Source organism: Schistocerca americana, chromosome 3 (genome assembly GCF_021461395.2).
Source record: "Schistocerca americana isolate TAMUIC-IGC-003095 chromosome 3, iqSchAmer2.1, whole genome shotgun sequence".
NCBI lineage: Eukaryota > Metazoa > Arthropoda > Insecta > Orthoptera > Acrididae > Schistocerca > Schistocerca americana.
This window is the reverse complement of record NC_060121.1, coordinates 449,516,116-449,543,695: the sequence shown is the minus strand read 5'-3', so window position 1 is coordinate 449,543,695 and position 27,580 is coordinate 449,516,116. Positions and strand designations below refer to the sequence as shown.

General features: G+C 39.7%; 1 protein-coding gene across 1 annotated transcript in view; it reads right to left on the bottom strand.

Moving 5' to 3' along the window:
• Window positions 1–27,580, bottom strand: part of LOC124605852 (GTP-binding protein 10 homolog) — a 68,214-nt gene that overhangs the window by 2,065 nt on the left and 38,569 nt on the right. Inside the window, exon 6 of the mRNA XM_047137785.1 lies at window positions 11,918–12,041. Coding sequence (XP_046993741.1) covers window positions 11,918–12,041 — 124 coding nt within the window. The remainder of the gene's footprint in view (window positions 1–11,917; window positions 12,042–27,580) is intronic.

Sequence of the window (27,580 nt, the reverse complement as noted above, 5' to 3'; positions counted from 1 at the left end):
CATGTGAGGCAATACTGACCCTACAACTTATCTTAGAAGCTAGATTAAGGAAAGGCAAATCTACGTTTCTAGCATTTGTAGACTTAGAGAAAGCTTTTGACAATGTTGACTGGAATACTCTCTTTCAAATTCTGAAGGTGGAAGGGGTAAAACACAGGGAGCGAAAGGCTATTTACAATTTGCACAGAAACCAGATGGCAGTTATAAGAGTTGAGGGACATCAAAGGGAAGCAGTGGTTGGGAAGGGAGTGAGACAGGGTCGTAGCCTCTCCCTGATGTTATTCAATCTCTATGTTGAGCAAGCAGTAAAGGAAACAAAAGAAAAATTCGGAGTAGGTATTAAAATCCATGGAGAAGAAATAAAAACTCTGAGGTTTGCCGATGACATTGTAATTCTGTCAGAGACAGCAAAGGACTTGCAAGAACAGTTGAACGGAATGGACAGTGTCTTGAAAGGAGGATATAAGATGAACTTCAACAAAAGCAAAACGAGGATAATGGAATGTAGTCAAATTAAATCGGGTGATACTGAGGGAATTAGATTAGGAAATGAGACACTTAAAGTAGTAAAGGAATTTTGATATTTGGGGAGCCAAATAACTGATGATGGTCGAAGTAGAGAGGATATAAAATGTAGACTGGCAATGGCAAGGAAAGCGTTTCTGAAGAGGAGAAATTTGTTAACAGCGAGTATTGATTTAAGTGTCAGGAAGTCATTTCTGAAAGTATTTGTATGGAGTGTAGCCATGTATGGAAGTGAAACATGGACGATAAATAGTTTGGACAAGAAGAAAATAGAAGCTTTCGAAATGTGGTGCTACAGAAGAATGCTGAAGATTAGATGGGTAGATCACATAACTAATGAGGAAGTATTGAATAGGATTGGGGAGAAGATAAGTTTGTGGCACAACTTGACTAGAAGAAGGGATCGGTTGGTAGGACATGTTCTGAGGCATCAAGGGATCACCAATTTAGTATTGGAGGGCAGCGTGGAGGATAAAAATCGTAGAGGGAAACCAAGAGATGAATACACTAAGCAGATTCAGAAGGATGTATGTTGCAGTAGGTACTGGGAGATGAAGAAGCTTGCACACGATAGAGTAGCATGGAGAGCTGCATCAAACCAGTCTCAGGAATGAAGACCACAACAACAACAACAACAACAACAGACGAACCCACTACAGTCTCCATTTCTTCCTGAACTGTCTCAGCAGCATTATGCCTTGTGCTCGGTCGGCCACTACGGGGTCTATCGTCTAAACAACCTGTGGCTTCAAACTTTGAAATCATTCTTGCCACAGCTGCATTTGTCAATGGACCTTTACCCATTCGAATCCCCTTCCTATGGCGATAGGATCGTAACGCTGAACTAGCACATTCCCCATTCTGATAATACAGCTTCACTAAAAACGCCTTTTCAGATAACATCAACATGCTGCGACTGCTGGCGCATCTGATTCTCTCTCATATTACAGCTCCTTTTATACACGATTGTCATGTGCAGTCACTGACGTTTTGCTGTCCAGCGCCATCTGTCAGACATTTTGTGAACTTTGTTTTTTTTCCTTCTTTCTTTTTTTTTTGTCCTAATAAAACCCCATGTCATTCCAAGCATGTGGGTCAATTTTTATGTCTCCATCTATAGTATTATGTTGCTTATTAAGTTTTCAAATTTACACTGACTTTTTGGTCACCCGGTAGATTTTTTTTTATACAGGAAGAATATACCGAAAGAAACCCAATGTCAAAATTTCCAAAGTCCTAGCTCACCAGACAGCTGGCGAATTGTATACCCTTGCCGTAGCTGTTGCAGACAATATATGCGCAACATGGCGGGCACATGTCCTCGACTGACGGCACATCAATAAACAGATAACGTGGCACAATGTGATCATAATATGTAAAGTCAATTTCAGTTTCCATTGATAGTTTCTCTGAAATAACTGTTCCCAGTTACTATTCGCTTAAATTTGCACCTCATATAATATACATAATAATTAGCAGTTGCCTCTGTGATATCGCTCTGTGTTAACAATGGAGATAAAACTGAATTCATTTTCTTTGTGATTCTTGGCATATGCTTGCTATTAGCATCTGTCTATGTGCAGGTTCCTGAGTTTCACAGTAATGTGGAATCTAATTAATGTTTTCAACTTTGCACAGAATAAATATGAAAAACATGGTATACAACTGAAATCACTTACTTCTCCTGAAGATCTATATATGTGTTATTTATTAGTCAATTTCTTGGACATTCTTTACAATGTGGCAACATAGAAGAAATAGAAAATAACCAGACAATTCCAAGAATTATGGTTTGAATGATAATTCTGCTAATTACCATATTTTACAGACCATAGGAAGCACCTCAATTTTTAAGCAATTTTTTTTAAAAAATAACATTTTCATTATTTTTATTATTAGATTGCAAAGCCAGGCAAAAGAAATGAAAAATTCTGAGTTTATAAAACTGAACTAATCTTTAAAATCCCTGAAAATCATCATCGGAACTTTTCTTCTTCTTCTTATTCCTCTTTGTCATATATAAGATGGTCTTCACTGCCATTGAGAGCTTCACTTATGCCACACTTCTTGAAAGATTTAACAATAATGTCTTCTCTCACTCTAGACCATTACTGTTTTATCTACTGAGACACTTGTTTGATTCTAGGTCATTTTAAAGCCCCCTTCAGTGTGAATCCAGTGAATCCATGTTGGGTTTAATCCATCATCCATTTATTCCATTCCTCTCTTGCACATACTTTAAACGGTTTGTTTATCGAGACATCAAGAGGTTGTAATTGTGAAGTAAGTCTCCAGGAATAACAGCAAGCTCTGTATTTCCCTGTCTCAATTTCTCTTTCACAGAATTTTTCAAATGACTACTAAACTGGTCTAGTACAAGAAGAGAACTCTTCTTCAATAAAGTACTTTTCCTTCTCCCTCACACACTGTTAATCCATAATATCATACTAGCCTTGTCCATTCAACACTTGTTATGCATCCATAATTTCATACCAGCCTTGTCCACCAAAACTTGTCACGAACATGAACAACAACTCCAAGTGGTATTTTGGAAGGCATTGTTTTGCTCTTGAAAATGATCATTGGATTACACTTAGTATCATCAGCACAACATGAATGGACAACAGTGTAGTGCTTTTTTCCAGGTCCACTTGTTTTATAGTTACAGTTTTAACATGTTTCATGGTAACAGTCCTGTTACTCAGCACATCAAATGTTAGAGGAGTTTCGTCCATATTCACTATTTGGCTTAGTTCCACACTGGTTTTCTTTCGATGTTGAATAACAAAGAAATGGAAAGATAATATCTTCTCTTCATACTCTTGTGGCCTTTTCTGAGATATTTTGGTTTTGGTTTGCATACTATGTCCATCACACTTCATAAACCTATAGCACCAACCAACTCCACCCTTGAAATCTGTTAAGTTCCACTGTAGCACTAGCTTACGAGTATGTATTTGAATCATTTTTGTATTCATTCCAAATGCCATTTTGATGGTGTCCTTGAATCCATTTCAATAAGTCATCTTCTAGTTTTGGCCATTTTGCATTCAGACTTCTATTTGCACATTTAGTCTTCCTCTTTTTCTCAGTTCTTCTTTACTAGCCTGCTAATCAAGATTTTTTTTTTTAACTGTTCGTGGAGGGCTGAAATGCTGCTCAGGTCTCAGGTGCTCTGTTTCCACGTTCTTCTGCGTATACTATTACTTTCAATTTATAGCCCGCATCATATGAATACCTTTTATTTTTTTCCATTATGAGACTACTAACAAAAATATTGCATTGTTAGGCATAACACAAATCACTTTCAACTCAAGTTCACTGGCACTGTACTTTGAAGTGATGCATCATAGGCTAGACAGTGTTCTGGGTTTGACGGTGGAGCAGGAGAGAGACAATGTTAGCAAGCTTGTGAATCCCCGCAACTCATGTTCGTCACATTGGTGCGCTGCTGCTGCCAGTTGAATCTAATGTTGCCAGTTAGAGATAGGTTTCCCACGGTATTGAATGTATGGCCATTTTTAAGACCGGCAAAATTTTAAATCAAACATTGGACTTTTTATATTAATTTCACATGAATTTTGGAGGCAATTTTTCAAAGAAAAAAGTGCATTTTATAGTCCATAAAATACAGTAAAGTCCCAAACCAAAACAGAGTACATTTCAACCTTCCAACCACCATGTCATCCTCAGCCAACAGGCGTCACAGGATGTGGATATGGAGGGGCATGTGGTCAATTCACTGCTCTCCCGGCCATTGTCAGTTTTCATGACCACAGCCAGTACTTCCCAGCCAAGTAGCTGCTCAATTAGACTCACAAGGGCTGAGTACATATTGCTTGCCAACAGCGCTCAGCAGACATGGAAGATCATCATTCCAAATGGTAATTGAGGCCGACATTGCTTAATTTTGGTGATCCGATGCGAAATTGTGTTACTTCTGTGGCAAGGCTGTTGGAAAGCCCAGGGAAAACAGGTACAGTAATAGCTTTCAATGAGATAGAAAAGGCTGTAAATTTTTTGGTTAAATGAAAGAGGGAGAAAATGCTTGAACTTAAGCAGTGTGCAAAGCTGATTTCATTTCATAAAATCTGGACATGAATTGTATAAATGTAAGAAAGATTTACACGAAATAAATATGTGCCACAATGGGACTATTAAAAATGTGAAAGAAAAACTATCTGAAAGATTTAGAATTGCTTGTGAGAACCAATACAATGTTATCGAAGGAGACCAACAAGACTTGGTGCACTGAATTGCAAGTGAGAAGATAATTACTGATTTCCAGGCTTCTTTGACCTGTTAAACAGAGCCAGGAGATAACACAGAAAAGGAAGTCACAAAATTACGAAGTTTACCTCAAGTAAACTTGCAGAGGAGATGTTGTTAACAGGAAATATGTACCATATAGATATTCATAGTTGATGTGCAGGTGAATCTTCGTGTTATTCCCTAAAAACTGCATATAAAGCCAGTCAGTCAGGTTTTGTGCAAACCACACTTTATCATTTTGAGGATTTGGGGAAGGGGGGGGGGGGAGAGAGAGAGAGAGAGAGAGAGAGAGAGAGAGAGAGAGAGAGAGAGAGAGAGAGAGAGAGAGAAGAAAGGAAAAAAAAAGGCAGAATCATTTGTGCAGTTGATGAATGTTATGACACATTCGAAAACAGCAGTGATAGTGGTAAGCATCAGTGATTTACAGTTTCTGCAATGTTATCTCTGTCTTCAGGGACATAAAGGCAAGTTAGAACAAAAAATTTAAAAAAAGTTGCGTTTACTAAAAAAAGTCTTGTAATTGATGCAGCAAAATCTTCTGGAAAAGTGGGGAGAATAATTTTAAGTGTTATACCTGAAAAATCTTACCACTTGCAGAGAACAATTCATTACTTTTGTTGGACTCTTGGCATGGCCAAATGACACCTCTGTCTTTAGGAGGACGATGAAAAGATTCCATATTCCACTTGGAACTAATAGTGTGATTCAGCCTCTCTATGAAAAAGTTTTTCAACACAGTAAAGCATTTTTCAGATAACTTTCTGACTATATAATTTCCAACAGCGCTTTGTAATTTCAGGTTTATCAGCGGAACAGTTTTGTTAATCTTCAGTCACTTCGGCATTTTATGAATTTGATCAAGTACGCCTGGTACACAGCACAATGTGCAGAACAACCACCACGATGTTTTCTTACTCCATTCCAATTCTTTCAAAATAAAACTAGTAATTACAGAGAAGTGCCTGAAAACATTAATTTTTCTGTTATCAGATGTGCCTGGAGTAAGGAAAAATGTTTGTTTTCATCAACCAATAGAAATTCACATGTTTGTGGTGACTACAGGCAGCTCACCATGTACAGAAGATGTCCTTTAATATACAAGGAACTGTTTCATTGTTAAAAAGATATACATACATTGTTCAAAAATTATCGTAAGAACTGTGCTACACGAATTGATATAAAATATTTAATGTCAACAAATCAAAGTCCAATTTGATGGAAGTTGTCTATAATGTAACCTCAATTTTCTTTCCTCTGATAGTTACTCGTGTAACAATTATGTCTGCAACAGTTTAGCTGTTGATACGAACTGCAAGTTATTCAAAGAATTAATAATGTGAGACATTTTTTGTCTGGTTTAAGTGCAAAAATGAGTAACTTTAACATTTAAAAAAAAGATACCTGTAGTGTGCCCTGACAGTTAAAATTTTGACAGTGCACTCCTTTCAGTGTATTTTAGCTGCATGAAAAATTTCAGGGTACGTTTTGACACATTGGATAGGACCAATCCCTTGTAAGTTTAACTGATGTTATTATCTTATAACGTGATATCCATACTACGAACACTACTGAGGATGACAGAAAATGAACAATATGTAACTGTAATATGTACCTGAAGATTTTCAGCAAACAGCATTTCTACCTTAAAAAAAAAAAACAAGCGATAATTTCTCATAACGCAAAGGAGGAAAATGTAAGTTACTTATACATCTAGCATTCTTTTATGTAGAGTAAATAAAATAATTCTGACACAGAGGTTACAGGTAAGGGGGTGATGCCATAATTGAATTATAATGCTGGGGAAAAAAAAGATCATGATTGGAATAAAGAAGACTGCTGTGACTGTTATAATTCTTTATTGGAGAACATGATTGGTTTCACAAATTAAATTTGCATCTTCAGGTGCTTCACTTAATACAAATAAATAAAAGAACTTACCAGAAATTCAGCCATGCCAAGAAACAGACAAATAAAAGTGATAAAGTCTGTGTCTACTTACAATCAAAAGATTAAAGGTTCTTTAAAAACCTGATGAAGCCATTCCCAACATTTATATCCAGGTATTTAAAATTTCTGCCACCGATCTTCAACTACTTCACCAGGGTAATTTTCTAAATATTTTAGAATAATTGGAGATTTTTTGAGCAATGAAAAGAGCCCCAGAAAATATCCTCAACTCCCAGACAGATTTATGTCACAGAAACATTCTACCCAATTTTGATTATTTAAGTGAATGATATTTTCCAGCCCTACCACTGTTTTTTATTAATGTAAAAGGCTTTTCATTTGTGAAAACAATTCTATCAATTGTAAGGACACTGCATTAGCTAGTGCTGGCATGTAGGACCGTTTGAAATTAGTTGTAACAGTAATGCTGACTTATGTGACTCATAAACAGAATTTATTATTTCTGACTATAGCAGTTTGGTAATTTAAAATGTGCAGTCAGCTCCCAATATTTCAGTCAAGGTATCTGGTTAATTAACGTCTGCGACACTGTGCACACATGGCTTTCCACATAGGCCTCACAACAGATTGCAGTTAGTTGGTCTGGCAACAGCAGCTCTTTCTCCACAGGCTGTCTACAATGGAGGTAAAGTGTGATACTACTGACAACTGTTTCTTTTCTAATGTTACAAGCTCAGCAGTTCTGCTGAGTATTTTAATTATTTTTTATTATATATTATTTTAATAGCTACTACGTTCTTACTTTGATGTTTTTACTGGGTTGCTTTTAGACTGGGGATGGCCTTATCCCTCAATACATTTTATCATAGATGCTCACACATTTATGAGTCAGAAGTTTTAAATACCTGGATGTAAATGTTGGGAATGGCTTTATCTGGTGTAAATAGAACTTTTAATCTCTCGACTGTAAGTAGACACACACCTTATCGCTTTTATTTGTCAGTTTCTTGGCATGCCTAAATTTCTGACAAGTTCTTTTATCCCTCTGTATATAGTGAAGCACTTGAAAATGCAAATTTAATTTGTGAAAGCAGTTGTGTTCTCCAATAAAGAATTCTAACAGTTGGAGTGGTCTTGTTTATTCAAGTCATGGAATATTTCAGCTATGGTTGCCGTACATATAAAGTAGTGTGGATAAAAAAAAGACGGTACACCCTTTTAGAGGTTTTCAATTCACTTGAGATTTATTGTTGCAACAGTGCATATGGAGTATATGAAAGAATTGCTTTTACAGATCAATAGCACAAGCAGTTCTGACGTAGCATATATCATACCCACAGTGCAGGCACTGACTTTGGCATCCAGTTGATTATACGGATGGCAAATACTGTCCAGGAAATGTTATGCCAGACCACTTTGACCTGTTCAAGCAGTTCTGCAAGAGTTGTTGATTGACGAGTTGCACGAGTTACTTCTTGTCCCATCATATGCCACACATGCTCGATTGGAGACAAGTCTGGAGATCATGCTAGCCTGGGAAGTTGCTGCATGTCTCGTGGAGCATGTTGAGTTCCATATCCAGTGTATGGGTGAGCATTTTCCTGTTGGAACAACACATCACATTCCTGTTGCAGGAATGGCAAAAGAATGGGTCTAACAACATTCTGCATGTACCAATGCTGGTTAGCACCCCTCCAGAAACACCAAAGGTGCACCAAAGTTGTAACTTATCACACACAAAACCATAAGGCCTGGGATGGGGCCAGTGTGTCAGATAAATGCACTCTATAAGACAATGCTCACCAGGTATATGTCGTATGTGCAAACGAAATCACTGAAGACCATGGTGCACCATTCCATCTTCCAAGAGATCCTCTGATGACATCAGTCAAGCCATGCATGTAAGTTGTGACATGAGTGAAAGATGGGCTAGAGGTTGTGTGCCCGTAATCCCGCTGCTAATAACTAGTTCACAATAGTCTGTGTTGACGCGTCTGGGCTCACAAGCCCTGTTATCTGTGCTGTGGTATCTGTATGATCTACCACTGCTGCCTTTACAAAATGGTGATCCTGGTGCGTGTCTGTGCTGTATGGATGCCCAGAACCTCATCTATGGATGAGAGAAGTTCTCATGATCACTGAGGCAGCACATCCAACTTGTGTGGAATTCTCCAAAAGGACCATCCTGCCACTTGAAAGGCCACAATTTGACCCCTCTCAAACTCACTCATTTGGCTGTAGGAAGCACAAGTGCATCCCTGTGGCATGGTTGCCTGCTTGCTTCACACATCTGCACCACCCTGGGCCTTCTTGCTGTGAGCATTCCCTATTAAAAGGTAGACACAAATGATGTTCTAGTAGCTATGCCACAACACTTTCTGTTGGTGGATGATATTAAAAGCAAAATCAAATACATCTACTATCTCCCAGGTGGCACAAGCTGTCATAGGATCAAAATTGACATCATCTTTCCAAGTGTACTAACTTTTTTCTTCTGGCAGTGTATTTGGAAGTATTTCACTGAAGCTAGAAATCAAAGATAATGCCAAAGCCTGACACAATCTAATGAAGACCAGAAATAAATGAGTTTAATGTAACTGACATGATGCTCATGGTAACACTTAAGTAGAGTTAAAAGTTTTGTGCTGGCACAGAAAAAGCAAACATGCATTTTTTGGATTAAAAAAATCACCCAGTTTTGAAAGACTTAATACAACCACCTACAGCTCATCATGGACCAAATCATTTTTAGGTGTGGGAATAGGTGCAAGTCACAGGGTGTTAAATCTGGTGAATTGGTGAGAAAGGGGGGGGGGGGGGATATTCCAACAGTCTATACTATAGTCTACTCATATTTCCATTTCCAATAATAAAAATAGTTATTTGATCTTTATTGTTTTTCACTTGCAATCCAGGCCTTTTCTAATTTAATATTTCAACCAGGTGGCCCGGATAATTTCTATTGCATTCACCAGTTATTGTGTTATCCCTTGCAAGGTAACAAATAAAAAGAATCTGGTTGGGATCCCAGAAAACACTGACCTTGAATTTTCCAGCTGATAAAACTGAACACTGCCTTGGTGCAGCGTCAACAGTTTCCACACACTGCTGTTTTTGCAGTTTTGTCACTGAGTGGTCCCATTCCTCAGTCAAAATAATAAAATTAGTTGGATCCTACTTAAAATGATCTGTGCATGATGAGAAATTTATTTTTGCATCTGCTTGTGCTCAAAATTTAATAAATGTGATATCGAGTGGTACAAAGTTTTCTTTTTGTTAAATCATCATGCAAACTGTACCAAACTGTTCCTCCAGATATGCCTGGGATGTCAGTCTCTCATCCAGTACTATAATGTGCATTTTCTTGATATTTCATCTGTGGTTGTTGTTTTGAGATGTCCCTCATGTAAATCAGACAGACAGCAAGGTCATCGGTCTCATCGGATTAGGGAAGGAAGGGGAAGGAAGTCGGTTGTGCCCTTTCAAAGGAACCATCCCAGCATTTGCCTGGAGCGATTTAGGGAAATCACGGAAAATCTAAATCAGGATGGCTGGACACGGGATTGAACCGTCATCCTCCTGAATGTGAGTCCAGTGTGCTAGCCACTGCGCCACCTCGCTCGGTAAAGAAACTGTTATTGGAAGTGAGGATCCAGGTGACAAGGAGCTCTGAAGCAGCCACTGAAAGTGACCCTCTTCTGCTGAACACTGAGCTCTACAACTGGGATGTAAAAATTACCCTTCCATGTACGTTAGTAGTAGCCATGAATCAAACTTAATATAATAATAAGTGAGGGAATAGGATGTGCTGGAAGCTGTATGGAACAGGCCTTGCATCTGGGTCTTCCATATGGATATTCATGTGGTTAAGGGTTGGGAGAAGTGACATTTTGTAAATTTAGCAAGCTGGCGATTACTTCATGATGGTCAGTGTCTGCACTATGTACTCTCCTCAAAGATCTTTCATGTATTTCCTCAGATTTCATTAATGTACATTGGACGAAGTACACTGAATTTTGAGATGGAAGAGTTAGAGGAGCAATGCATCTACATGAAATTTTGCGTGAAACTCACAGAAATTTTGTGTGAAACTCAAGAAAACCTTTACAGAGACACATCAAACAATGCAGGAAACTTGCAGTGATGAGTGGTTAAGCTGTACTCAGTGTTAAGAATGGTTCACATGGTTTAAAAATGGCCAGACGGAAGTTAAAGATGACTCTTGTTTAGGACACTCTTTGGTGTCTACCGACAATGTTCATGTTAGGAGCTTCGATGAAATTGCACTTGCCAATTGAAGATCTACAATCCAAGAGATTGCAGAAGAATGTGTCATTTCAATTGGATCACGTCTTACAATCCTGACACAGCATCTTGGAATGCATCGTGCTGCCACCAAGTTCGTCTCAACTACTCCTGAGTCAAGACCAGAAAGACCTTCACCTAGGAATCTGTGAAGAGCCTTTGGATCTCATAAATGAGAACACGATGTTCCTTAAGAGAATTATAACTGGTGATGAGACATGGGTCTATGGTTATGATTCTAATATGGGATTTTCTTGGTTTTAGTTAATCCATGGTCAGAGGGACTGATGATAGCGTAGTTTGGTCCCTTCTCCAGCCAACCAACCAACCAACCAACCAACCAACCAACCATCTATGGTTATGAAGTTGAGGTCAAGATTCAATCTTCACAATGGGCCAGAAAAGTTTCTCCAAAACCAAAAAAAATCTTATCAGGTCAAACATCAAAGCCATGCTGATAATTATCTTTGACTTTCAGAAGGATTAGTTCATCATGAATTCATGCTACAGAGGCAAACTGTTACTTGATGGTACTATCGGGATGATAGACAAGATAAATCACAGACTACTTCAAGTGATCCAGCAAGAGGCATACCAAGACTGCTTCCAGTAATGGAAACGGTGTTGGGAGTAGTATATCAATTGTGGAGGAGAGTATTTTGAAGGAGGCCATGCTCAATAAGTAAATGGTCAGTGTAGAAAAAATTTGTGGACAAAGTTCGAGAATTTTCTGAACAAACTTCATATACAGTGCAAAAACACAAAGCTTCATTCATTGTACCTTCCAGAACAAATAAAAATTCTAGTGAATGATTTTACACTACTGAGAATAAAATGACAAGTTTCATTTTATGTTTGCTTCATTTATGAAAAATTTAAGAGCAATAAATTAGTAAAAGCTGCATACCTGATAAATGATGCAGCTTATCTTTGATAGTTGCAAACATTTCTTCAGCACCTTTTGTATCCATCTTGTTTATAAGCAATATAGCTGGCTTATCTAGCAAGTTATCATCATAGAGCTCCAACTCCTGTAAGCACCATTTAAACAGCTACTCAGAAGCATAATTAAATGCTACGAAACAAATATAACATGGAAAAACAATACTTCAAATAAATAATTTGTTTTGTTGCTTTTAATGGCTGAATTGCTGATATGCAGTACTTCAACGTTTTTATTAATAAGCCTTGCAAGCTTGCTGTTGACAGTTAGCATTCCTTGTGACTTGAATAAATCATTCATTACTTTTAAACATTGGCAAGTCTAGGATAGAATAAAAACAATATTATGAAAAAGATGCCACGTAGATGTGGCATTGAGTCACAGACAGGCACAGTGAAAAGATAGCCAAACAATGAAGCTATTGGACAGAAAGTCCTTCTTTGGAGATAGAACACACACACACACACACACACACACACACACACACACACACACACGGCCAATGTGTTCAGCTGCTGTGACCTGACTGGAAACTGCAACTGCATCTGACGTGAGCAGCAGTCTAGGGTGGGTCGTGGAGGTAAAGAGGCAGTATGAAGTGGGGAAGGATCAGGATAGCAGGTTGGGGGTGACTGACCTCCAATGACCATGACAAATGAATTACAAACACTATAGCCCTCAGTATGCACATATTACAGTGTGATGCCACTGCACATAGTCCTTGAAGGTGTTGCATTTTTTTATAGCACTGTATAAATGTACATATGCTAGCCTTGCTTTCAGCTTTATTAGTTCCTTTCTTGAGTAAGAAAGAGTAATACAACAGGGAAGTTTAAAAAGGAATGGCAGTCACTCAGATCCCAGGATGACTGGGGCACACCTTTTCTGAGGATGAGGGGAGACAAATATGAAGTGGGAGACATCAGAGAGAGTAGGAGACTGAGAAATAAAGATGGATTAGAAGAAGAAAGATGAATAATGCAATTAAAATCTAGGAGGAAAAGGGTGTAAAGGAAAAAGAGGGGAGAGTGGAGTAAAACCAATATACATAACAAAAAAGTAGATGATGAAAGTGAGGGGCGATGTGTTAACGAAGGTTAAGGCCCAGGAGAATGTCAGATTGCATGGCTGTGTTGGAGAGCAAGTTGCCATTTCCAGAGTTCAGGAACATCAAGCTACTTTGTCTCTTTTCCTTGCTATTTAATAATCCAGTTCTGTTGTTGCACTCTTCTTACATAAAATCTTTTCTCCTCTAACAACACAGTTTTACATTATTAAATGTCAGTAATTTGGTGTGGGTTGTCAGATATTTCACTGGAACACATTATACTTAGTTGATGAATATTTATTGTAGATCTCTAAGTGACAGCACCTTTTAATTTACAGTTCCTACTATTCGACTGCCTGTTCTAGATTTCCTGTGACTGTCTACATGCCTTTTCATTTACATTTCCTATTGTTCAACTCCCTGCACTAAATTCCATGTGATTGAATACTTTCCTATGCGATCCAAAAGCATCATGATCAGTCTGGCATTAGGAAAGTGATGAAAGATAACAGTTGAACATGAATAAATGTTTTATTGGTTCTATACTATCAGCTGTCCAATTCTGACAGACAGATGCATGCATTAGTATGGAACAGGCTCTTTATACTTTCTGCAGAACATGTTACATCAATCTGCCTATTGTTCTAACTGTATTGGACATATTTAATTTTCACAGTGAATTATGTACCGGGTACTAACTGATTTGTTCAGTACCTGGTATGAAGTAAATAATTCACTAACTAGTAGAATAATCAGTTGTCCACCCTGGTCCCATTGTAAGGTCTCCAAAATATTTCGACAGACACTCACTTGGGGTCCTGTATACGTTGGGCGTTACTACTGCCATCACTCCGCTCCTGTCACCATACATACAACCACTGTGTTGGGTGGTGGCAGTGGTGGGGGTGGCAGCACCTGGCTGCGAATTGCAGTCAGCAGACTCCACACTACCACTGTCAACTGCACACCTGACTACGGGAACACTGCTTTTTCTTGGCTCAGTGCAAGATTGCATGCCTGACTCACTTGTAGGCCACTGTATTTGTTAATTATATTCCCCTGGACCCTAATTTCAGTGGCCTCTTTACGCATGCAATCCCAGATGGAGGAAGAAGGCCTACTTTTCTTTTTTATTTTTTAAATCTATAGTATAGTGTGCTGTGTTATTTGAACAAGACACAGCCAGGGGAAAAGCACCACAGGTGCAAATATGCGAGCTGATGCCAGTGCCACAGAAACTTGCCACTTGCGCAAGTTCCACCAGCGCCACACGCGGTGCTGAGAATAAAGATATCAACTTCGCCTCGGCCAATTGCCGGCCGAGTACAATTCGCCAATGACTGGACAACAATGGACAGAAGCCTTCTCTGAAGATAGAAGAGCAGCTGTCACCCACATGGTTATACAGGGTGAGGCATGAAGGGTGAACGGTTTTCAAATGAACAATATATCATTAAGAGTGCTTCAAAAAATTTTTAATTACAGAATAACAATCAAATAACGTTGCCATTTAACAAAATTAATGCTTGAAAAACACATCTCCAAGGTGACGGCCATTTTCAGCGATGCCCTTCTCAAAGCACTCTCTGAAGTTGGCTTCAACTCTCTGCAACATGCCTCTGTCTATTTGGACAATTTCCACATGAACAGCTTCCTTCAATTCTTCAAGTGCATGTGGATTATACAGGTACACACTTGATTTGAAGTAACCCCACAAAAAGTAGTCACACATGGACAGGTCAGGGGAATGAGGAGGCCAATGAATGTCCCCAAACTGGGAAATAACTCTACCATGAAAAACAGTCTTCATTGCTTCCATAGTCAATCTTGCCATGTAAGCTGTAGCTCTACCTTGCTGGAACCACACTCGCTGGATAGGAATACATTTTCTTCTTAATTCAGGTACGAAGAATTCAGTGATCAACTCTCTATATCATTCAGAGGTTACAGTTACAGTGTTTCCGTTCTCGTCTTGGAAAAAGTATGGACCAATAACATCTGTACCTATCACAGTACACCAAACAGTCACCTTGTGACTATGTAATGGTTTCTCATGCAGCAGTTTTGGGTTTTCACTGGCCCAATAATGACAGTTCTGCTGATTTAACATTCCATTTAAATGGAAATGAGCTTCATCACTCATAAGCAAAATAATGTTGTCATTTTGCTCAAATTTGGCCTCCATTTCTCGGGAAAAAAATGTAGCCACTGTTCATAATCTCTTGGGTTTAATTTTTGCAGAATGGCCACTTCATAGGGATGAAATTTTAGGTTAGTATGCGAAATATGCCTCACCGAGCAATTACTGAGGTGCAGCTCAGCTGAGTGTCTTCTAGCAGATTGACCAGGACTACAGAGCATGGCTTGCCAAACCCTTTCCACATTTTCTTGTATCCAAACTGAGTGAGGAGCTCCTGGTGGTTTTTTGTTCATAACTGTTCCTCGTGTTCGAAATGATTCTACCCAACGTAAAATGGTGTTACGAGTGGGAACACTATCATGTCTAGCGAGATTGAAATGGCAACGAAACTCATGCTGCACTGCAATGATAGACTCATTATTGCACACAAAACTATCTTAGCTAAACACACAATGTTGCACAGTCCATGGCCTTGACTAAACAAAATGGCAGGAGCTACCAACTATGTTACCACATTTCTCCCCCCACTCCCACTGCCTGAGCCGGAATACTAGCTGTTCTAAAAATGTCCATCCTTTCTTCCTCACCCGGTACACCATTGTCCAGGGCTGACTTAGACAGAGGAACATCGTTTAGTGAACTCTTAGAAGTGAACAGACAGTTGTTTGTTGTAAATTGCATTTGCTATGTACTGTGAAGTTAAGCTACAATTATTTGCACTTAGCCATTGACAGCCTTTTTTGTGCTATGTTACAAGGAGTGTTGCAGTATTAATTATTCAACAAATCACAAAGATAAGTAAACCTTAACTCATTTGTGTGACTTTGTTACTAATTTGTTGGAGTGTCATAGAACCTTTGTTCTCCTATCCTGTTACCTGACCCTGGGGCATAGTTGTGTATTGGTGGCAGGTAGAAATTGTCTTAGAGGTGTACTGCACCAGAAGCCATTTCATGAACACACAAACTCGGCCTACCGTAACAACAGTGGCAACTCAGCCTCAACAGCAGTAGTGACGAGGCCTTTACCAAACTGGCGACGGGGGTTTACAAAATAGTCACTTTTATATCATGGTTGGCCACAGCTCATTTGGTGGCGTGGCATAATTTAGTGTGTCATCTATGTTCTCATCGTTTCTCTTATACCACAAATACAATTTCGCCAATGTATGCCTTGTGACACTGGGAGGGGATTTAGTAGACCTCTGGTTTGCAAAAGACCCATCTCATCCTTTACTGAACCCATCAGTAACAAGGTCACAAGGGGTCAGTAAAATACACATTTGACATTGTGTCACTCCAAGATTCTAGTGACCTTTCTGGAGGTAATGCCAACAAACAAGTTGCACAGTACTGATTTGTGTTCCCCTTTCTCTTTGTGCTGTTGGCTAGATAAAATCTGTCTAAGCTATATGCTATCAGTCAATGAGGTTGAAGAAATACACATTGAACTGTGATGCACACTCATCAAGGTTACACCAGCGAAGAGCAACATTTCGGACATAGAGAGAGGCCACCTGGAACTTACATTATGATCCAGATATGGTCATTCTGCCCACTGACAAAAGGAATGCTATGGTTTTGCTTCTGCGTTCACAATATAAACAAAATTTATGGACTTCTCAAATACACAGCATGCATGAAAGTAGAAGGAGATCTAGCAAGTCACCTCCAGAGAACAACCACTGAACCTCTTTGCAGTGTCTTTGATGTGCTCAAGAAACTTTGATCATGAGCTGCTGCTTCACCTTGACTGTATGGGTTGCCAAAATTCTCAAAGAGGTCATCCCTCTGTGACCAATAGCCAGCAATGCAGAACTAGTAACATATGGCTTCGCATAACTGCTCTCTTGAGTCCTTTTGTGTAGAAACATTGTTCCATTCATTTTTTATGACATCTACAAACACTGTTGAGTTTTCATATGGTGTCCCTCTTCATCAGGGTATCACCAAAGGAATCCATGAAACTGATAAACAAAAAATTCTAGACAACCTGATGAGACTCTGAGTTTGTGCTCACCTCAACTTACTTTGTGTTTGATGGAAATTATTATGAACAGACAGACAGCGTCGCCATTGTGTCCCCTCTGTCACCAGTTGCGGTGAATTTGTTCATGGGAGATTTTGAGGACCAGGCACTGGAGTGACCCCAACAGAAAACAACCTGTTTCTTCTGTTACATGGATGAAATATTTGTCATCTGGCCATGTGGATGGTGCAGCTTAGGTAACTTTCTACATCACGTCAACTCTCTTCACTGAAATACACAATTTACTGTGGAGATGGAACAGGGTGGCATCCTCCTGTTTCTTGATGTAACTGATGGCAAACTGGAAAACAGTGTGCACAGATAGTCTAGACACACTACTCAAAAGACACATTGTTGTTCTGTGACACTGCTAGAGCTGTTGCCACCTGCTTCTCCATCTCCACCACCAGCTGCACCATTCCCTCCACAAGAAAACCACCCACAATTCCGGCATGGGCACACCCCTTGACTAACATCTCACTTCAATGACTGCATCCTCAACTAGTGTAGATGCCTACACTTCTGCCCCAGTACTCCACACTAAATGGGGAGGCCTGTGTGGGACCTTCTGCTATCAGAGATCAGTATCTACATGTCTCCAGTAGTCACCACAGATCCCAGTGTTAAACCACTTTATGCAAGCTTGTTCACAGGACGCGATCCTTCTGTGACCAGACAATGTTCCAACTGATCTGATGCACTGGAGACAACATTCCAAAGAAATGGATAGAGCAATAACCCTATAATGCATGTGTTTTAACAGATTGTACCTAGACAACAGCAGGAAGAAAAAGAGAAGCACTAGAGTGCACCTTCTTTCTCGGAAATACCTCTTGAAAAGTCATCAGGATCTTGCAGTGACACAACATCAAATGTGTATTTCGCCCTTCCTCTATGACCTTGACACTACAAGGTTCAGCAAACAATTATCTACCCCTTTGCAAGCTGGATGTCGACCAAACCCCATGTCAATGCAGCAAGACTGCTGCCAACTGTAGTATAAAAACTGACAATACTATAGATTACAACAAACCAAGATACTTACCACAGCCTTCCTACTCCCAGGATTGTGTGATTAAGGAGGCCATTGAAATTAGGGTCCAAGATGGTGTAATGACCAAAGACTGCACCCTAAAACTGTGTCAGGCATAGAGCCCTGCACTGCACTGAAAGAAAGCAAAGTGTTTCAGTACACAGATCCACACCTAACAGTGACAGTGTGGAGGCTGGGGACTGCAGTTCACAGCTGAGTGTCATCGCCACCACTCCCACCACCCACCACAACGGCTGCAAGGACAGCAACAGAAAAGCTGAGTGATGAATGGGGTAATGAGCAATACGTATAGGACACTGAGGAGAGCAGCATTCAGGAGGAACCATCTGAAGATTGCAACACATCTGCTTGCTGAAATATTGGGGGGAGCTCACGACACGATCCTGGTGGATGCCCAAGGATCCCTGCCAGGAAAATATCAGATCGCACAACAAATTCAATAATTATCACTTGTGATTATATGACTGAATTCTATATGTACCTCAACATCACAGAACTGGTACGAGTGTGACATACATTCCCACGGTGACCAATTAATTTGTGAGGAGGTGCTATCAAGGACTTAGTAATGTTCTATCATACTTCAGTATGTATTTCCATTCAGTGTCTACAAGCCATTTTCTACTGTTTATAGGAGAATACCTCATATGAGTATCACTTGACTCCTTTCAATGCATCCCATTTGTTGTTGCTCTTTGAGAAGAATGATTCCCTGTCAAAAGTGGCAAATGCCAGAATTCGGAAATTTCGTCACCAGTCTTCACCCTCTATGCACACTACAGGAGTGAAAAGATAGGTTCATTTAATTTTAAACAATTCTCAGTAAATGAGGCTAAGTATACTTAGCAGGTTAGACCACCAATTCAAAACCATATACCAGATTGTGCCTCGAACTTAGACCATTGCATTTTAGAGGTAATAAGCATAACAACTGAGTTATTCATATATGCATCATGGCTATCCGCAAAGTTCAGTATATTTCAGTTTATATATCTTTTCAGTTCCATCTGCTGACTAATATAGCAACAGCTACACATTATTTTGAAAAAATGGCCTTGATTGCAAAATAATAATTACATCAATAATGCATTTCATCCTACTGGGGCATAATGAGATTATCTACAAAGAAAGGGAAAAAAGGAAAACATTGATAACAAGTTGTAGAGGAACACAGTAGGACTATGCCCCTTGTCTTATTAATATATTCCTTTTTTTTTGCCTTTCTTTGTAGATAAGCTGATGATACTCCAAGGGGTGAAATTATGCAGTGTTAAATAATTATTATTTTGGAACCAAGACTGTTTTTTTTTTTTAAATTAAAAGTACATACCTATACTTTTCCCATCTCATAGAAGCTGTCCCACATACCTCTGCAACTATCACTGTTCATGGAAAAAATACGGTACAGAAATGCTTAGCCAAAGCCTAAGTGTTGTTTCCAGCATGAAACACTCTAACACTGACAACTCAAGATGATGATGAAGTACACAGTTTTTCCACTAGTTTTTCAAAATCTTCATCAATAAAATCTATGACTCCCAGACAGACTAGTAGTACTAAAGAATGAGTTCCATTAGTGTATAGGACACTTTTTTCCTGAGAAAGTTATGCATTCCTATAGTTCTTATGATGCAGTGGACTCTGACATTTGTCTTTCCCTCACAAAGTTTGAAGGGTAGCTTTTTTATGTTGTTGTAAATGATTACATATAGTTATCTAAAATATGTTTTGGACAACTGAGTTATCACTGACCTAGAAATAAGTGATGAAGGTTCACTGATATGACAGAATAGTAATTGTAGATGTGAGTGATGTCTGTTCTGTAGGCCAAGTCAGACAGAACAGAAACCAATCTATAATTCTATGGGTGTGATGGCTGTTTGATGAAAAAGCTCCAGTGCAGATGCACAACCAATGTCCGAACTCATATAAGAATCAGGAATCCATAGGAAGGGGGTTAATGGGTGAGTGGTGTTGTGGTCTGGCGAGCAGGAATTTGGGTCTGACAGGAAGCATGCCTGGATGGCCCAGGCAGTTAAGGCAACTGCTCTAGAGAAGCAGAGCATCCATGTTGAAGTCCTGGTCCAGTACAAATTTTCAGTTCTCACCATTGCATTACCATAATGCTCTGGGCAGCTGGAAGTGATTATTCCTTCCTATCTCTTTCCCATCCCATTACCTTTCCATTCCTTTCGCCCCAGTTATCCAAGTACAGGATGTTTGAAAATGCATATATCGGTTTTAAGGCTTTGTAGAACTTATTACATTCACCTTGCAATTATAAATAACACACCAAATGAAAGAGAAACACAAAAACTTTTTCTTACAATTATTCAGTGTGAACACCAATCACACATCAAGTCGATAGGCGAGTTGGTCCAATACCTTGATCAATGTATCAAGAGTAACTGTTGTAACAAAACTGTTTCTAAAGTCAGATAGATCAGCTGGTACTGGAGGCACATATACATGATCGCATCAGATTGTATGTGAACATGAAGGTCATGCATAAAATGTTGTGTCAACTGCCCCCTTGCACCCAATCCACCGGTCGGATACAATGTCATTTAACCAGTCACATACGGAGTTATGCCAGTGATGCGGTGCACCATCTTGTTCCCAAATAAACATGTGTTGTTCAGCTTCTTCCCATTGAGGCGTGGGCCATAGCTGTAGCACATCAAGATAAGTAACATCAGTTACAGTTGATTCACCGAAAAAGAAAGGGCCATAAACTTTCCACGGGGATATTTCTTGGGGCTAAGCGTGAAAGACATTCACTCGCTCACCACGTTTTTCAGTCACTTTTTGTCATTCCTTACTCTTCCCATTGTGCACAGATATACAAACAAAACTGTTTGAGTTGCTCTTTCATTTGGTGTATTATTTATAATTGTTAAGTTGATGTAATAAATGGTACAACGCCTTCAAACTGGTACGTTCATTTTGAAACACCCTGTATAGTAATTATCTGAAAGAACCAGCCCCTTTTCTAGCATCAGCTCAGTGGAAAGGGCTGTGAGTGACACTTTTGTACACAGTCAGATTATGTCTTTTTTTTTTTTTTTTTTTTTTTTTTTTTTTTTTTTTTTTTTTTTCTTACTCAAGGTAACAGTGCCTTATGCTTTTTTATATTTTGCCCCATTCTGTTGCTGTCAAGGCCAACTGAGTTACCTTTCTGCCTTTCCGTAGTTTTCCTCTCTGTTCACATCTGTTGTGCAACAATGGGTGCTAGCATGACCAAGTGGTGTGCAAAAAGCAGTTTGCAAGTTTCCCGGTGAAACCACAGAAAAATTCATCAAGAAACGAGGCACATTCTGCCAAAATTCAAGCTTCACAATGATCCTCTTATTGTAATTGTCAGTTGCCAAGGGCAATCCAGCTGTCATTATGGAACAAGCTGACTATGACAAATTGATTGGTCAATACTAGAGGAGGTGACATGTACCACATATTAAGGACCCAACATCCAGAAAAAATGAGAAAGACACACGCTGGGCACTGTGTGCAACATACCAAGAATACCAATGACTTAATCAGCTGAATTAAATGCTTGTGTTTTGGAGGAGATACGATAGTCACTTTTGAAGTGGTCTCACTATTCACATGCATTCCCATCAAAGACTCTACACATCTACCCTCCTAGTTATTTGACATCACTGTTGTGGATTTATTTAAGCACACTCTCAATCATTGTATTTTTAGTACAGCACAGAGTATTTTAAACAGATGTATGTTGTCATGATGAGAGGTCCATCAGTTCCCGTATAAGCAAACCTGTTTATGGAGTACTTTCAGGTCATCGCCCTGGACATGGCTCCTGCAAAGCTTACTTGCTTTCATTGTTACATCGATTACACATTCATGTATGGCCTCATGGATATGGAAAGCTGAGAGAATTCATGGACCACATCAACAGTATCCACAACAACATCAAGTTCATAATAAAGGCAGAGACAGATGATGCCTTTCAATTTCTTGATGTCCTCATATGCCAAAAAGCAAATAGGTATCTCAGCTATAATGTTGACTAGAAACCTACCCATGTGGACCAATATCTGTTCACTAACAGCTACCACCACCAATCGCAGAAACATGCTGCTCTGAGGACCTTAGTGCATCGGGTGGAAACCGTTTCAGACACTGAAAACATTCCAAAGGAACTGAGCTCTTACAAAAATTATTCACGGAAAATGGTTATGACAACTGACACATTTTGCAAGCTATCTTTCCGAAGGCTGAAGATCCCCGAGAAGTACACAAAGGAGTTTGTGTTTTTGCAATTCTATAGTTCACAATGGAACAAAAAATGGTTCAAATGGCTCTGAGTACTATGGGACTTAACATCTGTGGTCACCAGTCCCCTAGAACTTAGAACTACTTAAACCTAACTAACCTAACGACATCACACACATCCATGCCCAAGGCAGGATTCGAACCTGCAACCGTAGCAGTCACGCGGCTCCGGACTGAGCGCCTAGAACCACGAGACCACCGCGGCCGGCCACAATGGAACGTTCCCAAGTGTCAATAAATGATGTTGGTGAAACTTGGTGGATGTGTAGCAGGGGCAAAATATGCAGTACATATTTATTTGTTTGAGCCCAGTTCCACATTTAAGTGGAAAAACACACACCGTATGGTAATTTGGCATTTCATGTTTAGAGGGAATAGCTTCAAAATGATACACAAAACATGTTTTTAATACAAAAATTGACATGTAACTAATGTTCTTGAAAACTGTGTAATAAACTTTTGTAATAATTTGAAATTTTGTAAATATTAATTAATTTTGAAAAAAGAAAACTTTTGTTGCAAAATAAATTAAAGAAGCTTTCAAGTCACATACATCCCTGTAATGAGCTGGTTTCTGAAATACCATTTTTGGAAAATAAGCTGTACACAATGCGTTGTCGGAGTATTTTCAACATTCCTAATTATAATACACACACATCAACAAAAGTTTTGCATCACCTCAGTTGCAAGAGTTCCAGGACCTGTACAGAAAACTGGAATAGAGATCAACACAAACATCATTTCCGCCCTTTTTCATTGCTAATGAAAACCACACATTACATGTTGTACCACCAAACAGCTAGACCTTCAGAGGTGGTGGTCCAGATTTCTGTACACATCGGTACCTCTAATACCCAGTAGCAAGTCCTCCTGCATTGATGCATGCCTATATTCGTCATGACATACTATCCACAAGTTCATCAAGGCACTGTTGATCCACATTGTCCCACTCCTCAATGGTGATTCGGCGTAGATCCCTCAGGGTGGTTGGTGGGTCATGTCATCCATAAACAGTCCTTTTCAATCTATCCCAGGCATATTTGATAGGGTTCTTGTCTGGAGAACATTCTGGCCACTCTAGTCCAGCGATGTAGTTATCCTGAAGGAAGTCATTCACAAGATGAGCACGATGGGTGTGCGAATTGTCCTTCATGAAGACGAATGTCTCACCAATATGCTGCTGATATGGTTGCACTATTGGTTGGAGGATGGCATGCACATATTGTACAGCCATTACAGTGCCTTCCACGACCACCAGTGGTGTATGTTGGCCCCACATAATACCACCCCAAAATAGCAGGGAACCTCCACCTTGCTACACTCACTGGACAGTGTGTCTAAGGCGTTTAGGCTGACTGGGTTGCCTCCAAACACGTCTCCGATGATTGTCTGGTTGAAGGCATATTTGACACTCATCAGTGAATAGAACATGATGCCAATCCTGAGTGATCCATTCGGCATGTTGTTGGGCCCATCTGTACTGCACTGCATGGTGGTGGTTGCAAAAATGGACCTCACCACGGACATCGGGAGTGAAGTTACGCATCATGCAGCCTATTGTGCACAGTCATAACACGATGCCCTGTGGCTGCACGAATAGCATTATTCAACATGGTGGCATAGCTGTCAGGGTTCCTCCGAGCCATAATCCATAGGCAGCAGTCGTCCACTGCAGTAGTAGCCCTTGGGTGGCTTGAGCGAGGCATGTAATCAACATTTCCTGTTCTTCTGTATCTCCTCCATGTCCGAACAACATTGCTTTGGTTCACTCTGAGATGCCTGGACGCTTCCCTTGTTGAGAGCTGTTTCTGGCACAAAGTAACAATGTGGACATGATTGAAGTGCAGTTTTGACCGTCTAGGCATGGTTGAACTACAAACAAAATGAGCCGTGTACCTCCTTCCTGGTGGAATGACTGGAACTGATCGGCTGTCGGACCCCCTCCATCTAACAGGCACTGCTCATGCATGGTTGTTTACACCTTTGGGCAGGTTTAGTGACATCTCTGAACAGTCAGAGGAACTGTGTCTGTAATACAATATCCACAGACAACATCTATCTTCACGAGTTCTGGGAACTGGAGTGATGCAAAACTTTTTTGATGTGTCTATAAACATTCAATATTATTCTAATCATTTACTTTATTTATATTTGTTTAATGTTTTAAACTGTTATTTTACATTCATGGTGTTCTTTTTCTTGTTTTTTAGTGTACTGTTTTACATATGTTTATTTTGTTAACTGGAAATAATAAGTAACTCATGTAATAAAATAATTATAATCTTTAAAAAATGCTTAAAACATAACTTTTTTTACACCATGCACATATAATGAATGAAATTGCTTCACATAATATACATGACGGAGAAGGAAAATAAAACAAAATTCAGCAGGATTTGAAATTGTCATAAATCATCCTCTAAAATCTTGATTTGTATCAGGCCAGCAGGATTTGAAATTGTCATAAATGATCCTCTAAAATCTTGATTTGTATCAGGCATACTTCAGTACATTGGTAAGTCTTTGTGAAGACAGCTGGTTGTGTACTAATGACTGCTGCTTGATTATATTGTTTCTCAAGTGGGGATTGACAATGTAATCATTCAACAGAACTAGATGTTGAAGCCTACTCACAAAGTTCTAGCAACACTGAAACCCGTATATCTTCCATGTCTGTACCTGTGCCGTGGAGCCCTTTCAGATCATCAAATGTTTCTTACCCTTGGGTACGACACTCAAAATGGATTTTATCACACTGACCATCTGCCTTTTTATAGTTTTAAAAGAACTAATGGTGAGTTTGAACCGAGAATTTGAGAATCTCTTTTTGAAGCCCCAAATTTGCTTTTGAAAGCATCAAAAATCTGATAAACAAATGTCTGACTGGGTCAAAAGATATTTGAAAGCTGTTTTCTTTCCAAGTGAAAGAGAAATATCTGTATTACTGTTACATTCTTGCAGTGAACTGTGTGAAAGAACAGTTTAGAGCATCTTGCATGAGGACAAGAAAGTTGTTCATCTGATAATACCAAAGAGCTCACAGTTACAGCCATAGGATGTATACAGATTTCGATGTTGGAAGTGCTTTGTGAGAAGGTTTTCAGATCTAGTTCTGTTGAATGTTTATGATGTCAACCTCCACCGGGAAACAATATTTTCACAGAAGTAGCTGAGTAGCACCGTGGTGATAATACTTAACTGTTGCATGGAGGGTCGTGAGTTCAAAACTCACCTGGACTCTACAATTTTAATTGCTATATTCGGTTTGAGTACATTCTAGAAGTATCCACAAATGTGAAGAATCATTGTACTGGAATGTTCTGTAGCTGTATATATATACTGTATGTGTTCTGGCTGGAGGCAGTTCGCTCCGTGCTCTTGTATGTGGAAGTGCTGAATAAACCTTCGTTAAGGGAAGTCAGTGTTCATCATTCATCTACTTACACCTCCTTCGACGTGACATTATTCTAGTGGAGGCACTGGGTATTGGACCTTGTGATAGCGCCCATTATCGACGACACAGTGGCTCCCATCAGGCCATGACAGAGACGCCATTTATGTGGCGAGGAACCCGAGTTAGAGCCATATTCAACAGATTGCACTCTATCGGAGACAGAAGAATAATAGGATATTACGATGACAGCAACTGTGTGCCACCACATGAGACATCCTTCCGGTTTCTCTGGTGATGATGGCCAAGATCCAAACAAGTGGCTGAAGGTATATGAGCGTATAGCAAAATTTAACAAATGGGATGACACCGTGTGTTTGGCTAACATATTTTTCTACTTGGAGGGCACTGACAAGCAATGGTATGAGAACAACGAGGAGAAGTTCACAAGCTGGGAAGTATTCCAGGTGGAACTGTGCAAGTATTTCGGTGACACAAAATGACAGAAGTGCAAGGCTGAAGATAAATTAAAGTGCAGGGCACAGCATCCAGGGGAAACTACAGTGTCCTACATTGAAAACGTCTTGGAGCTGTATAAAACAGTGGATCCTAGAATGAAGGAGGAAGATAAGGTTGCACATCTCATGAAGTATGTTGCTGAGGACATGTATCAAGCCCTACTCTTAAAGGAGGTTTCGACAGCAGACGACTTCATAGAGTGGTGCCAGTATATCGAGACAATGCATCAAAAAAGAATTACACGCAAGAAATTTGACAGACTTCCAAACATAATATCGATGTCTGTGATGGAAGAAGCAACTGATTTCACAAGTATTCTTTGTCAGATAGTGAGAGAGGAAGTTCAGAAGGCACTTGGACTGCATGGTGAGCAAAAAACCGAAAAGCTTCAAGAGGTCATAAGGGACGAAGTGGAACAGACACTGAACCCAATCTCTCATCCTTCATTTCCCTTTAAAACGGTGAAGTCGAGATCCAGGTGGAGTTACGTTCCTACAATGCCACACGAGGAAACTGTTTGGGCACCATGGAAGCCTGACATCTGGAGGACCCAGGATAACCAACCAGTACGTTTCCACTGTGGATGATAGGGATATGTGGTGCACTATTGATGAGAAAGGCGCGGATACTTGATGCCCATGCCAGAAGACAGCAGACTGATGATAGTCGATGACAACTCCAGGACGAAGAAGAACAAGAAGATGTGGGTGCAGGACGACGTAGGTCACCATCACCACAAGCTAACTGCTGGAGAGGATGCTCCCCAATATGCCGGTCAAGGTCTCCATTGCTGTTTAGAAGCTCCAGCTGATCACCCAGCCGCCGCAATCTGGAAAACTAAAGGGTGCAACCTTCCTTGGAGGTGAGGCAAAAATGGTATGAAACTACGTCAATATCCTCATGGATGGCCTACCAGCCCAAGCTCTTGTGGACTCTGGAGCATCATATTCAGTCATTTCGGAGAAGTACCATTGCCAGTTGCAGAAACCGTATTCGTCAACAGCAATTATCTCTGCTGCAGGTGGCTAATGGGAAATATGTAAAACCTACATGAAGATGTACCATTAGTGTGGGTATAAGTGGCCATACACAGCCCTTAGAATTCATCATCTTACAAGAGTGAAGTCATGATGTCATTCTCGGATGGGACT